The sequence below is a fragment of the Marmota marmota genome, unplaced genomic scaffold (genome assembly GCF_001458135.2).
Source record: "Marmota marmota marmota unplaced genomic scaffold, marMar, whole genome shotgun sequence".
In the NCBI taxonomy this organism is placed as follows: Eukaryota; Metazoa; Chordata; class Mammalia; order Rodentia; family Sciuridae; genus Marmota; species Marmota marmota.
In genome coordinates this window covers 9,524,163-9,539,338 of record NW_025999982.1, presented here as the reverse complement: position 1 = coordinate 9,539,338, position 15,176 = coordinate 9,524,163, and the positions used below count along the sequence as shown (strand labels likewise).

General features: G+C 51.8%; 1 protein-coding gene across 5 annotated transcripts in view; it reads left to right on the top strand.

Moving 5' to 3' along the window:
• Positions 1–6,252, top strand: part of Frs3 (fibroblast growth factor receptor substrate 3) — a 9,361-nt gene extending 3,109 nt beyond the window's left edge. For all 5 annotated transcript variants that reach the window (XM_048805301.1, XM_015487715.2, XM_048805304.1 and 2 more), the window contains 5 exons: positions 271–359; positions 1,667–1,853; positions 3,519–3,680; positions 4,476–4,633; positions 4,911–6,252. In XM_048805301.1, the coding sequence (XP_048661258.1) occupies positions 294–359; positions 1,667–1,853; positions 3,519–3,680; positions 4,476–4,633; positions 4,911–5,825 (1,488 nt within the window). In that variant the 5' untranslated portion in view covers positions 271–293 and the 3' untranslated portion in view covers positions 5,826–6,252. The remainder of the gene's footprint in view (positions 1–270; positions 360–1,666; positions 1,854–3,518; positions 3,681–4,475; positions 4,634–4,910) is intronic.
• Positions 6,253–15,176: the final 8,924 nt, after the last annotated feature.

The following is a 15,176-nucleotide window of genomic DNA, read 5'->3' as shown; positions in this document are numbered from 1 at the left end:
CTTTGTAACCTTTCTGAAAAGCCCATTTTTTCCTATCCGGTCCCCCCCCCCCACCATTAGCATGAACCCTTAACACATTCTAACTCAAATTAATGTTTATCCAAAGTCTATCCAGCCCTGAAATGAGAGTAAATTCTTTTGAGGTTTATGTCATACAGTCTCTTGGACAGAGCAGGTGGTCACAGTGAGGTGATTCTGCCCAAGTTCCCCAGAGCCGGGCTTTTTGGAGTTACTGCTGGTGATCTGCTTATCTCTTATATTTTTCTCTAGGGTGGGCTGGCTGCTCTGACACCATGGGGAGCTGCTGTAGCTGCTTGAACAGAGACAGCGTCCCAGACAACCACCCTACCAAGTTCAAGGTACCTAGAGCCATCTCCTCCCTTGAGTTCCTAATGGCCTCTTGGGCTGAGGCCCTGTGCAGTCACCTCAGCCTGTCTATGGAAAGTGAAATGGCAGCCTGAGGTTATGGGCTTAAATCTTCTCCCATTTACAACCTCTAAGGTGGCCTGATTTAAAAAAAGGCCCAGGCCATTGTCATTTTTCGCTCTTCTTGATACTATTAAGATTATGTTTAAGACAGGCATCTTGGCATATGCCTGTAATCTCAGGAGGATTGCAAGTTCAAGGCTAGCCTCAGCAACTTAGCAAAGCCATAAGCAACTTAGTGAGACCCTGTCTCAAAATAAAAAGTAAAAGAGCTGGAGATGTGGCTCAGTGGTTATGTGCCTCTGGATTCAATCCTTGGTACAAAAAGAAAAAAAAAACTTGAGCAACAAAGGTGTACCACTCTGATAACTTTGAAATTAATATTTATGTTTTTAGAGTTCTATTATTTTGAGAAAAATAATAGGTGATTGATATAATATTCATTAATATTACTGATGATACTATTATTAGTAGTGATATTTAATATATAAAGTTAATGATAACAAATTATCTAATAAGCTCTAGATTATGATTTCCAATCTATTTTAATGCACCTGTGTCAATTTCATGGTAATATTTGCAGAATAGGAAACTTGGGACTTAATGGGTTAAGTAATGCTTAGCACATGATAAGCCTTGTATCAGTTTCCTGTTTGCCTTTTGAAGCTAAAGCCAAACTCCCTTGGGCCAAGGTCCCCTGACCCCTCCCTGAAGGGGGCGCCTCCTCCCCACACTGGGACATTTTGGGGCATGTTGAAGCATGTTTCTCTGCCTACCAGAGGAGGGAGCCCTTAGCAAGGTCACACAGTTGGGGAAGTAGAGGCAGTATGTATTTCTTCTGCCTTTGGCTTGATATTCCTGACATCTTAAGAATTTGAACTTACAGTTTAACCCTTTCGTTATAAATGTCTGGCCTTTGGATACCAAGCCGTGGACTCTCCGGGATTATTTAACCCTGGTCATCTAACCACTGACCTTGGGGGTCAACTATTTCCCTCTTCTCTCTGTTCAGATGACATAACTAAGTCCCATAGAGGAGGGGGTTGCCCATATAATTGCCATGTGCCCGGCTCTGTTTGTATATCCCCAGTGACTGTGGCATTCAGACATTGTCTGGGTGGAGTTAGGTAATACCCTGAAGTCTCCCAACTCCTGCCTGAAAAACTGCATCCTGGTGGCTCAGGGTCCTGCACACTCTTATTGGACTCACTCATTGACCTTTCTGTCCCCTCCCCTCCAGGTGACCAATGTGGATGATGAGGGGGTAGAATTGGGCTCAGGGGTGATGGAGCTGACACAGAGTGAGCTGGTGCTGCACCTGCAGCGGAGGGAAGCTGTCCGCTGGCCCTACCTCTGCCTGCGACGCTATGGCTATGACTCTAACCTCTTCTCCTTTGAGAGTGGCCGCAGATGTCAGACAGGCCAGGGTGAGTACCATCCCTGCCCATTCCCCGGGACAGGGGCTTGAGCACCTGGGGATGGAAGATATAGCACCAGAGACTGTTGGGAAGTTTGTTGTAGAATTTGAGAGTGGTCTTTAACATCCAACTTAGCCATCAGACTTGACAGGTGTTGTCAAAAAAGAAGAAGAGTCTTAGCCAAAGGTACACAGCACTTTGTTACAGAACTATGTGAACTTCCAGGCCACTGTTCTATCTCTTTGGTCATTGAGTTTCCATTTCGTTCAGTATTTGTAAGAATATCTGTTGCACTGCCTGTGGGAAAGAGTCAGTGCTCCTAGGTCAGAGCCTTCCTAGTAAAAGCAAATGACTCTCCCCTTTATTACTGCAGTTATAAGGTTCCTTCTTGCCTCTAAGTAGAAACAGTTTTTTGTAAGCTTCCAGGTCATACATTCTGGACCCTATAAGTAATGAAAGACACGTCAGTTAGGAGACTGGCTCCTCTGGGCATGAGTGGCTTGGGAATGATATCTGGGGAGTTGGGACACTTGGGTCTCTACTGGACATATTAACCCTCAGGAGGTTCACCTGTGAGCAGTGGAGTAAGGTATTCTCTCTTCTCTCTCTCCCTGCAGCCAGAGACCAGGAGGTGATAGACCATGAGGTCAAGGTTAGAGCCAGCCATGACTCTTTGAAGGAGTTGCACGTTCTGGGTTTATGTATAGGATCCATATATAATGCTGCAAAGAGTCCTACATGGGATTAGGTTAAATGCAGGTTGGGATTATAACTTCAGAAAAGGGATGATCAAATTTCTCCACTGAGGTGACCAACAGGATGGTGAAAGTCATATTTGCTGGAGGAGCCTTCCTGTCCATGCACCTCACCCTTGGAGCTCATAGACAGAGGCAGGCATCACTGAATGAGCAGAGGAAGGGACAGGAGAAGTTTCCTATTCCTAAGGGGGTTTGCTCTTCATTTGGCATCCTAGAGAGTCTGCCCTAACCCTCAACACAGGGTTCTTCCAAAACTCCAGGCTTTCCCAGTCTTTTCCAACCCTGATTAATCTTGCCAGAATAGCCTATTTTCTTCCTCTCTCTCTTTTCTGCAAACCACAATTGTCCTATACTGTGCCTTGTGTTAATAGTAATATCATAATATAATAGTAATTATTGTCCATACCCTAGCCTAATTGTATTTATCTTTGCTGAGGATATGTATACACACACACACTAACCCCAAGTAGCCTGCCTCTAGTCTCAGGTCCCACTGTTGCAGAATCCAGGCTGGCCCACCACCAAGGTGATCTCTCTACTCCCTGAGTCCCTGGACAGAGTGTGTGTTGGAGTTGGAAGGGCAGTGAGCTGGCTGCATCTGGGAGCCGCACAACTGCGTTGCCAGACCTGCCTTTAACTCTGCAGCTCTGCATCTTTTCTCCCTCCCTCCCTCCCTCCCTTTCTTCCTTCACAGATAATGTGAGTATAGGGCACAGGATACTTTGGGCCCAGCCCCTCCAATAGCCCTGAGGTTCTAGAGTGCACCTGGGAAGAATGATCAGGGCAAGGAGAGGTATTTCCAGGTCTCTGCAGCCCTGGGACTGGAGTTCAGGGACTTTCCTTGTACTTGGTGTGCCTGTGGAGCTCTTCAGCCCTGGAGTCAAAGGAGCCATCGTTTCTTCCTCTCCTTCTCCAGGGATATTTGCCTTCAAGTGCTCTCGAGCTGAGGAAATCTTCAACCTCCTCCAGGAGTTGATGCAGTGCAACAGCATCAGTGTGCTGGAGGAGCCAGTCATCATCACCCGCAACAGCCACCCTGCTGAGCTCGACCTCCCTCGGGCCCCCCAGCAGCCCAATGGTGAGGAGACCCCCATTCTGGGACCCCAGTGTACACACACAAAGCACAGGCCTGGGAAGTACGAGACTGGGAGGCATGAGTCAGGCTGACAGGTGGGGGGACAGCTGGGCGAGCCAGCTTTCCAGGACAGTTGTCCATCATTAGAACCACGCTTGAGGATGGATAAGTCCTGGGCTGGACCAATCAGGTGACTCAAGCTGAGGCTGTGGAGTCCTGGGCCTTGTATTGACTAATGGTTGAGGAACAGACAGGAAGACTTTGGGTTTCCATGGAAACGGCAGTCTGGAGCTTTTTGCTTACTTTCTTCTGTCTGCTGGGTCACACATCTACCCCTCTGGCTGCTACTGCAGGCATCTCTAGCTGTGACTCTCCTGGAGGGTTCCCATGGCGTCTGCTTTCACTCACTGAGTCTGGACCACACACCTGCTTGCCTCTTGGTACTCCCTGAGCTGACCTGAGGATGGAAAGGCGGGGGAAGAAAGGATAGAAAACAGTCTGTTTTGGAGGAGCTTCCTGGAGCCCGCCAGCAGAGCTGTGAGGCTAAGGGGAAGTGCAGGGACAACAGGTGTGGCTTAGGTGGTTCAGGAAGGCTATAATGGAGAAAGTGGGGGATCGACTTCAGACTGACCTCTGAGGGGCAGGGCAAGATTTGAGGAGCAGAGAGAAGGTGAAAGGCCATGCGGGCTGCCAGTGTAGTGGACTGATTCCTCCCCTGGGACACAGCATATATGCAGTTACAAGTGGCTGTCAAGTGGTTTAAGTACCCTCACCTGGGCTTGCCTCCCCTGGGCCCAGCTCTAGGCTACACTGTTTCCAGCTTCTCCAATGGCTTTCCTGGCTGCCCTGGAGAGGGCCCACGATTCTCTGTTCCCTGGCGGCCATCAACAAGCAGCCTGCGACACTCTTCGCTTGGGGAAGAGTCCACCCATGCCCTCATTGCCCCCGATGAGCAGGTGAGCATGCAGCTGGCCCTGTTGGTCTGGGTGGAGACAGGAGATAGGAAATATGGTCACCTCCTCCCAGGAAGGATCATGTGAAGGGGGCTAAAATTGATGGGGTTCCTTCCTGTCCCACAAGAGAGGGAGTGTCTCTGGAAGGTTTGGAAGATGAGGAGAGAGGAGACTCCAGCTTTTTTCCCCTGTGCCTCTTTTGTCTTCCCCCATCTGTTCTATCCTTTCCTTCCTCCTGACCCTTGGACCCTCCTGTCTCACTTGGATTCTTTCCCCACAGTCCCACACGTATGTCAACACACCTGCCAATGAAGATGACCACCGCAGGAGCCGGCACTGCCTGCAGCCTCTGCCTGAGGGCCGGGCACCCTTCTCCTCACAGGCCCAGGGCCCTGACCAGCGGGACCCACAGGTGTTCTTGCAGCCGGGCCAGGTGAAGTTTGTGTTGGGCCCCACTCCTGCTCGGCGGCACATGATGAAGTGCCAGGGCCTCTGCCCCAGCCTGCATGACCCTCCCCACCACAACAATAACAATGAGGGTTCTTCTGAGTGCCCGGCCCAGCCCAAATGCACCTACGAGAATGTCAGTGGGGGGCTGCGGAGAGGTGGTGGCTGGAGACTGAGCCCAGAGGAGCCGGGCTGGAGTGGCCTGGCCCACCGCAGGGCTGCCCTGCTGCACTATGAGAACCTGCCCCCACTGCCCCCTGTGTGGGAGAGCCAAGCCCAGCAACTGGGTGGGGAGGCTGGGGATGATGGGGACTCAAGGGATGGGCTCACACCCTCCTCCAACGGCTTCCCTGATGGTGAGGAGGACGAGACCCCACTGCAGAAGCCCACCAGCACCCGGGCTGCCACCCGCAGCCACAGCAGCTTCCCTGTGCCACTGACCCGCCACCGTGGCTCCCCAAGGGTCTTCAACTTTGATTTCCGCCGGCCAGGCCCCGAACCCCCAAGGCAGCTCAACTACATCCAGGTGGAGCTCAAGGGCTGGGGCGGAGACCGCTCCAAAGGGTCTCAGAACCCCTCAGTTCCCCAAGCCCCGGTGCCCATCACCCACCCTGCCCGCAGCTCAGACTCCTATGCCGTGATTGACCTCAAGAAGACTGTGGCCATGTCCAACCTGCAGAGGGCTCTGCCCAGGGACGATGGCACTGCCAGGAAGACCCGGCACAATAGCACTGACCTGCCTCTGTAGATGGCCCCATCCTCCACCCATGCCCACCATGGTCTGGCCTCTGTCTCTCTCCCGTCCTGTGACCCACCCAGCTTGGGCTCAGGGCTGCTTGGCAGAAGGCACTGAGGTGGAGCCAGAAGCTTCCCAGAGTGGGCTGAAGTCCCCACAGAGGTCAGCCACTGAGTTTTCTGGTCCCCAGGCTGGAGAGAGGAGAGGGTGACTGGGCAAGGAGGAGCCACAGCGTGAACTGTGAAGGGTCCTGTGATGGTGTCTCACGCCTCCCCGCCCATCCATTTGTCTTGTCTGTCAGCTGTCTGTGTGTGTTTTTTGGTTGGAATTTTGAAACATTTTGTACCTGTTGAATTTTATTTATCAGTTTATTTTTCTATTTATTGTTTTAAATGTAATTTAACATATTTATTATTAATATAATTATTTTTAAATTCTGGCTCAATGGGTAATAACTCTTTTCTGGTAGGGGCTGGGCTGGGCATAGGGCAGGCCCAACAGGTAGGGGCTTCATTCTGGGAAGTTTGGGGTGGTTGTGGTTTTTGTAACAATTCTATGATCATTTCTTTTTCTTTAGAAAGCCCTGGCCCAGAACCTGGAGTTGGCAGAAGTGCATGCTTTGTTAAAGTGAGAGGATGACTGGGGTTCTAGATGCAGAAAGGAGACCTGTGAGGAAGACTGCCCTAAGGAGATAAGATTTGTGCCCTCTGAGACTGGCAGTGGGCTGAGCAAATGTAGTAGGGGTTGAGGGTATACAGATTCCCCTGCTCTGGGACCCTTCTGGGCAGGCCTCAGGGGATTGTTCTCTCACTCTCAACATATTTGGCCCAAAGGTGGGCCCTGGGACCTCCTTAACCATGCCCAGCATGGCTGAGCCCAGTCCACAACCTTGAAACAGGACCTTTACTATAATAGCCCAGAAACAGCAAAAGGAAAATAAGTGTGATGTATAACTAGGTGTCTGACTTGCAAAGCGGCTTTCCCAGAGAGCCACCCCTAGGATGACCTACAGAGGGCCTCCACCTTACATCAGGGGCCTCCAGTGGAGCCCCTGCCTGGGCTGGGATTGGATCAGGCCTGTGGCAGGAGCCCCTTTCTCCCCTCAGACTGCTCTTTTGGCTTCCTCTTACTGAGGACTCCCTTCCTCCAAGATGCCATTTCTAACCCCCACCTCCATGCAGTTAACCTAAAGGAACTCCAGTTTCTGTGGAAAGACCCAGTGAAAAGTGAGAGTGGGCTTGACCAAGATTAGGGACAGTTCTGTGTCTGGTCATTGTCCTTTGGAGTGAACAAACCTGTCCTCTTCCTCACTGAGGTGATGGGCCAGGGCGGGGCTCATCCCTCCATTTCCTGCCCAGCCTGCTGTCTGGAACACCGCTGCCTGGGCCTCGTTTCCCGGTGGTTCTCCCCTGTATGGGGATTGGACTGACCAGACCATCCTGACCGTGGGTGTCGTGTGCTGTTAGTGAAATGGGCAAAGAGGACTGCCCACAACAGGATTATGAAGAGTCCCTTCAAGTGGGGCCCAGCGGGGAACCTTTCTCCCTTTCCAATCTTTCCTCCCTGAACTGGGAGGATGTCCGCTGTTAGCTGTGCCTTTTTCACAGTGCTATAGGACAGTGCCGCTCTCTACAGTTTCCCCAGGCAGCTCAACTCTGCTCTTTTGATATTCTTGAACACTTACCTCTGTTCTTCCTGTGGCCTGGATGATGGCCACAAACAGGAGAGTCAAGGCAGGACCAGGTCTAGGGGCCCTAGGCACGTTTGTAAGTCATGGGTCTTTGTAGGCTCCCCCTTACTTGTGGACCGACACTGTCAAGGGGTAGACATGGGCTGGCTTCAGTCAAAAGACCAGGTTATGGCCCTAACTAGCCCACTCTCTCTGCTGTCTTAAGCATTTGGTTACCCCAAGTGGACCTCGGTTTTTGTACTTGGAATACAAGGAACTGGTTTGAGGTAGCCAATAAGAAGAACACAACACCACTTTGAAAGTGGACAGCCAACTAGGTGCTGGTGGTGCACACTGGATCCTAATGGCTTGGGAGGCTGAGACAGGAGGATTGCAAATTCAAAACCAGCCTCAGTAACTTTTTTTTTTAATTTTTAATATTTATTTTTTAGTTGTGGTTGGACACAATACCTCTCTATTTTGTTTATTTATTTTTATATGGTGCTGAGGATCGAACCCAGGGCCCTGCCCTTGCAAGGTGAGTGCTCTACCGCTGAGCCACAACCCCAGCCCCTAGCCTCAGTAACTTAGTGAGGCCCTGTCTCAAAATAAAAGAAAGAAAAGAAAAAAAAGAGTGGGTTGGGGATGTAGCTCGATGGTAAATCACTCCTGAGTTAAATCTCCAGTACCAAAAAAAAAAGAAAGAAAGAAAGTGGACAGACACATCTGATTATATTAAGGATCCAGCTGTTGCTGAGGAAAAAACAACCAGTAGTCCCAACTCTTGGGACCCCCCACCCCCAGTTTTCAGGCTCCCTATTCTTCCATTCAGAACACTCAGGGACCATTATCCTCATCCTTGAGCCCCAGAGCCTGTTCTGTCCCCCAAGGGTCCCCTCAACCAAGACATCATTGTTGAACATATCTGTGAGGCTTGGGGGATCTAAGAGGTCCCCAGAATTGGCTTCCAGCAAAGTGTAACCCCAACCTTCCCTTTCCCTTCCCCTGGTCACTGCCTCTGACCCTGGAGGTCTACTGTAGGAATTTTCCTTTCAGCTGGAGGGCAGGCTGTGAGTGGACAGCCTTCCTGGCAGGAAGGGGCGGGTGGGCGCCATGCCCCCGTGTTTGAGGCCTGCAGACATCAGGGCGTGGTGTGCAGATGGAATCAGACATCGCGGTCCAAAGATCATCACCAACATTGGTGCATGTTTGCTGAGTGCTCCCTTACCCCCTGGGCTGCCCTCAGGAAAGAACAGGATCCAGCATCCTGTCTGGGAGTGACATTTCAGGTCAGACCAGGAGGGGCCCTCCCAAGCCCACCCCTGTGTGATTAATAGTAGTACTTAGCCTGGGTGTAAACACAGGCGGCTTTTCACAGGGCTGCATGGCCATTCATCTCTGTCAGGACTTACTGGGCAGGATGGTTATCACCTCTTACAGAGAGGAAACAGCCAGGAGGTGAAGCAACTGGCCTGGGGCCATGAAGTTAATTAGCAGCTTGCACTGGAGCTGGATGCCAGTTGTGGGTCCACCCACCCTACCCTGCTCCCAGCCCCACAAAAGGCACTTGCTTCCCGCAGGTGGGCTATGGAGACTGTGAGAGGCTCCCCCTGAAGAAGTGAAGAAGTGTCTCAGCAGGTTCACATTCCAGTGTTCTCACTTAGGAATCTTTTTGAATTCCAAGCCAGGGCTTTGCCCAGTTAACTATAGGATGACCCTGCCTCTCCGAGAAGCCCCTGTGCCACTGTGTATCCTCAGAGAATGGCTCCTGTTCTGTGGATGGGTGGGGCTGGGACAGGTGTGTGGGAAGACTTGACCTTGCCTGCCCTCCTTTCTCTCCTGCCAGGAGGCTCCTCAGCCTCATGGGAGGCTCTCCCAGGTCAGGTCATGTCTTGAAACCCTGAGTTCTGAGGTTCTCTGACTGATGTCTTTGAAAAGGGAGTCCTACTCAGAGGATGGGGAGGGGTTATGATGAGGGACCTCTGGGCTTCCAGAAAAATCATGGAGGACTGAGGTGGAGGGAAAGATGGGCAAAAGTGGGCAGGGCCTATATGGACAGTTTCATAGAGCCCAGGAGAGAATCCTAGAGCTCGCAGGCTGCTAAACCGGGACCCATCTAGGGATGCCTTCAACTGTTCATGGAGATGTTTATCCAGTCTGCTCACACACTTCTAAGGACTTCTGAGCTCACTACCTCAGAAGCCCTCTCTACACTCTGGTCTTAAGAAATAACTACACCTCCTCCCAACAGGTACTAATTTTGCTTCTGGATCTGTACTCGACCAAGTCTAGCCTCCCGACCAAGAGGCTGGCCTTGAAATGTGGTGGAATCACATGACCATGTGCATCCACTAACAGCTTGACCTGCTTGTCCTTCAGTTTCCTCATCTGTCACAAAGGGATAATAACTGTCCCTCCCTCATAGAGTTGTGAGGGTCAAGTAAGAGACTGTCCACCCAGCAGGAGCCATGGCGACCGGCCCATACTAAGCACCCCAAAATGACAGATGTTATTCTCACCTGGACTTGGTTCTTTCCAACACACCCAGATGTTCACCTCTTTTCAGTACCAGACCTGGCTTTAACTGCCTTCAGCCCAGCACCTCCTTTGCTTTAGGTGTAATATTTTTGCTAATGCAGCCTGAATTAGCATTTGCTTCATTGGCCTTCCTGGCTCTTGGGATCTTAAACCTGGCCTGAAACCACCAGGTCTTTTCCACATAAACACCTGCAGCGTTCCTCGCTCCCAAGCCCTCTAATGTTAGGGTCCTTTGGTTTGTGAAAGTCAGAAGAGTCCATTTTTCCAGGTGACATTTCTTCCGGGCAGCCCAGGTCTGTCCTGGAGTTTAGAGACTCCAGCTCTTATGTATGTGGACATGAAGGTGGTGGGAGAACGGGGATGGGAGATGCGGGTGTCAGGGAGAAGGCGCTGGGGAGAACGTGGATCAGGAGGGTTCTTCTATGCTATCTGGATCCCTCCGTCTTGGCTTCTAGAAGCTTTGCTCTATACACGGGTGGTTGGTCCAAAGCCTCCCTGCTCCCTGTGGTATCCTCCTGGCCTCTGGCCTTGCTCACCAGCCAGACTCCTCTCTGGGCCCACTTTCCCTAGAGATGGACATTTCCAGCAGAGCTGCCGGTGGAGAAAGCCTAGGAGGTCAGGAGCAGGAGCAGGAGCTTCATTCCCTTGCCGGGTAGTTGTGAGATGTCATTTCACTGATTACCCAAAGATCATTAGTTTAATGACAGCTTGGGGGTGGGTCAAGGGTCGTGGCCAGGGCCACACCTGCTGACTGACCAGGGGGCTTCCTCAGCTGGTTGCCTCTCCCTTTGCTTTACCCCTTTGGCTGGGAAGGTGTGGTCCCTTGGGGTCCCTCCCGTTCCCTCTGGTGTTCCTGGGATTAAGGACCCAGGGAACATATCAACATATTGATGTGTGTGGGGGGGACGGTGGCAGTGTACTCAAGTACAGTGGCCTTGATCTCACAAGTAAACATTTGGACACAGCGGGGGCCCAGATAACAACATCTGGGCTTGTGTGGGCTGTGTCCTGAAAAGGCCCCTGCTCCCCAAAGCTTTCAAACTGGAGAAACAAAGCTCATGAAAGATAGGCATGATCCCTCAGGGACCTCAGGCAGATGGCTCGACCTCTCTGAACCTGTTTCTTCATCTCTCAAGGGGAACCAATGATCTTATCTCATAGTGTTGTCATGAGTTAAATGAGAAAATTCACCTAAAGCACTCAGGGGTACTTGACACAACCTGAGCTGAGCTTTGTCATGGTTGTCACAGCAGCAGTAGCTGATGTAGGGACATTTCCAGAAGGAAGTAGACCATGAAGATGAAGATTTGGAGCAGGCAAGGGGAGTGTGGGCCTAGCTATTTGTTTAAAGGGGAAAGACTGTATTACTGCCAGGTGTCAGCCATGCCTGCAATCCCAACAGCTCAGGAGGCTGAGGCAGGAGGATTGTGAGTTCAAAGCCAACCTCAGCAACTTAGCGAGTCCCTAAGCAACTCAGTGAGACCCTGTCTTTAAATAAAATATAAAAAGGGCTGGGGATGTGGCTCAGTGGTTAAGTGTCCCTGGTACCAATCCCCAGTACCCCCCCCCCCAAAAAAAAAAAAGACTGGACTACTGGGAGCAGAGGAGCAGATGGGGAGAGGGGTGTGAAGAGTAGGTTGGGGTGGGCGGGGAATGTGGGAGCCACTACCCTTGGGGGCAATGGAGGAGCTCTATGTGACAGCCAGGTCAGGCTGTGGACTGTGAGGAGGTTTGGGGGGCAGACAGGAGGGGGTGTGCACACATCCCCTCACTCCACAAATACTTACTGAGCACCTGCTAAGGTGCCAGGTACTGTGCTGGGGACCCAGCAGTGGCAGGAAGGGATCAGGCCCCTGCCCTCATGAACTTACATCCTATTGAGCGTGAGACAATTGAATAGCAAATAGCCAACAGACGAGATCAGGAAAGAGAGAACTTGGAATGAAGAAGGGGCAATGGGGCGGGAGGGACAGAACATCAAGGAAGACCTCTGGGGGGAGGTGACACTGGAACAGATGAGATTTGAATGCTAAGACAAAGGCAGCCTGAACAGCCAGGGAAGGACGTCCCAAGCAAAGGGTGTGCTTTGGCCCTGGTAGGGACAAGTGCTCCAGGGGTTCAAAGGAAGCGAAAGAGCCCAAGGAGACCAGGGCAGCTGTGTGGGGTGAGCGGGGCAGAGGGCTGGAGATGAGGGCGCAGGAGGATCCAGGTTCCAGGTCCTGTGAGACAGAGTGGCAAGTGGACTTTATTTTAAGGGCAATAGGATGCTATTGGAGGGTTCTGAGCAGACAAGATCTGATTTACATTGTTTTTTTGTTTTGTTTTATTTTGTACCAGGGATTGATCCCAGGGTGGTGCTTAACCACTGGGCCACATCCCCAGCCCTTTTCATTTTATTTTTAATTTTGAGACAAGTTGCTAAGTTACTTAGGACCTTGCTAAATTACTAAGACTGGCCTTGAACTTGAGATCCTCCTTCTTCAGCCTCCCCAGCTGCTGGGATTACAGGTGTCCACCCCAGCACCCATCTTTTTGCTATTTTGAGACGAGGTCTTGGAAGTCACCCAGTCTGGCCTTAAATTCAGTATCCTCCTGGCCAGCCTTCTGAGTATCTAGAATTATAGGTGTAATTCTGACTTAGGTTTTAACTGGGTGGCTCTAGCTGCTGTGTAGAAATGGAGGTGGGGCGGGAGTGAGGAGGGTGGCACCAGAGGGAGACTTCTGGGAGGGGCTATGAACTGAATGTTTGTGTTCCTACCCAAATTCCAAATTCGAGTAGAGATTCTAAACCCCACTGAATCAGTAGGATCCCTCCTGGGTGGGATTAGCACCCTGCTGTCCACTATGTGAGGATGGAAGAAGACAAACCAGGAAGTGGGTCTTCACCAGACACCAGGTTGGATGGCCCCTGGACCTCAGACTTCCCAACCTCCAGGACTATGAAAAATACATGCTTATTGTTTCAGCTCCCCAGATTTTGGGTCTATTCTGGTGGTAAACTCAGAAGGCCACTGATGTCATTCCTTTGACATCAATGACACCAACGGATGTCATTCCTTTGCTGTGGAGGGCCAGGGTATGAGAAAAGGAACAGAGGGATTGAGGAGGGCTCTGAGATTTGGGGTCTGACAACTGAAAGAACCAGGAAGGGAAAGGAACGTGGGGGGAGGAGGGACAGATTCAAGCTGGAGGCCCCTTAACACTGTGAACCATCCCTGGAGGCAGAGGCTAAAGAGCAGGGGCAGCACGTGCCACTGACTTGGAGCTGAGGGCCCTAAGGGTTCTCTCACGCTGGACAGCAGCCCAGGCCATGTGGAGACCTCACCTCACTATTGTGCCCACAATTTGGCCTCTGTTGTCTGCTGGGACATAGATGCTGAGCCCCCATCATACACCTCTGGCTTTGAGAGATAAGGTCAAGCTGTGGACAGGAGAGCAAATTAATGTCCAGAGTAGGCCAAGGACAAGTTAGCCCAGAGAGCCTGGTGAGTGAGAGATGGACTCACTGAAGAGCAAGCCATTGAAGCCTTGGGCCTGGTACTAGGTCATGGTGGTACATTCTGCACAGAAACAAAGACAAGACCCTCAGAAATCCTCATGGACCCTCAGGATCACAGCCTCAGCTGCTTGGAGTCTGTGAAATATCAGAAGTTCCCGGGACTTGGCAGGAAGCAGAACCACATTTGGCCACTTTCCAAATACCCTCAGACTCTGTAAAAGGGGAGCTTCAAGGAGGAAATCTCGCTGTACAACAGGCAGGTGGAGCCAGACCCTCCAGATATCAGATGTCAGGGAGTGTTAGTATAGCTGACCAGACCTTCAAGGGCATCCCTTGGGAGGCTGACCACCCCCTGCTCCCTATCCTGGGCCCCTGGGCCCCATCTTGTCCCAGGTGTCTCATAAGAGCATCCCTGAGCACAGGAAGAGCCCTAGCAGAAGGCAGCCACTCACAGGTACACCTCCTCAGAACCCAAACTGGAGGGCTGGGATCTGGGTGAGGCTGCCCTGGCTCCTGGGCCTGGGCTGTAGCCATATTTAGCTGAGGTTGAATTAGCAGCCATTGGGGTGGAAGAGGGGAAGGCTGAGCCTGGAGCCTCCTGAGCTCATTATCAGTGTTTGGTTTGGAACTTTTGGATCAGACCTGATTCCTGCTCCTTATCCAGGCCCTCGTGATTAGATTCTTGGGTCTTTGATGTGCCTGAGCCTGACACAGGACTCTTACCTCCTTGCTACCCAAGCATACCCCATTCCTCCATCCAAGGAGACCCAGTCTGGGCTCACGCCCAGCTCAGTCCAAATAACTCCTTCTCACGGCCTCTCTGGCTTACGCTGCCTCCTGCGGGCCTCCATGAAGCCCTAGCCCTTGCATGGTTTCATGGGCACACTGGGCATAGGAACACGGGTTCTGGGACCCTCCTGGCAGGCCCAGGGCCTTAAAGGGGAAGACTGGTCAACAACAGGAGGGAGTCTCTGCAAATTCCCAGCCCCCACTGCCCATTGGGTCATACGCTGAGCAGGTCCACAAGTGACCCATGATGGGCCAGCCTGATGTCATTTATCTTGGGCTGAAGTTCCACTGTCCTCATTCCTGTCTTGGGAAATACAGTCACCATATAGCTGCTCTCCCTGATCCCACTCAGTCACGCAGGTGAGTGGCAGTCCTGGGCTGCCACTCTGTGACGGCCCAGGGGAGCAAGGATCCCAGAGACTTGAGCAAGCCTTTTCATCTCCTCCAATGGGGAGGAAGAAATGGGGATGGATGAGGACAACAGGGAGGACTTCCTCATCACCATCTTGCTTAGAGGAAGGTGTGGCTGTGTCCTGCGCATAGGAGCCTCCCTGGGGAGTGTAGGAGCCCTTGCGCATACACAGGCTGCATGTGAGCATGTGCCCCTGCATGCACGTGCCTGTGTGTGTGCATGTTAGTGTGTGTGCAAAGTGGGAGTGTGGGGCCCTCTGAGCACTTCGCTCACTAGCCAGGATGCTTTCGGGCACACTTGGGCCTCAAGGCCTCAGCTCTGGGAGGAGGCTCCGCAGCCACTGCAGGGCTCTCTCAGTCCTGTGTTCCGGCTTCACTGGTCCCACTTTTTAGTCTTCCTACCTCAGGCTCTTTGTATGTGCTGTTCTACCTGCCAAAATGGTCTTACCAACCTGAC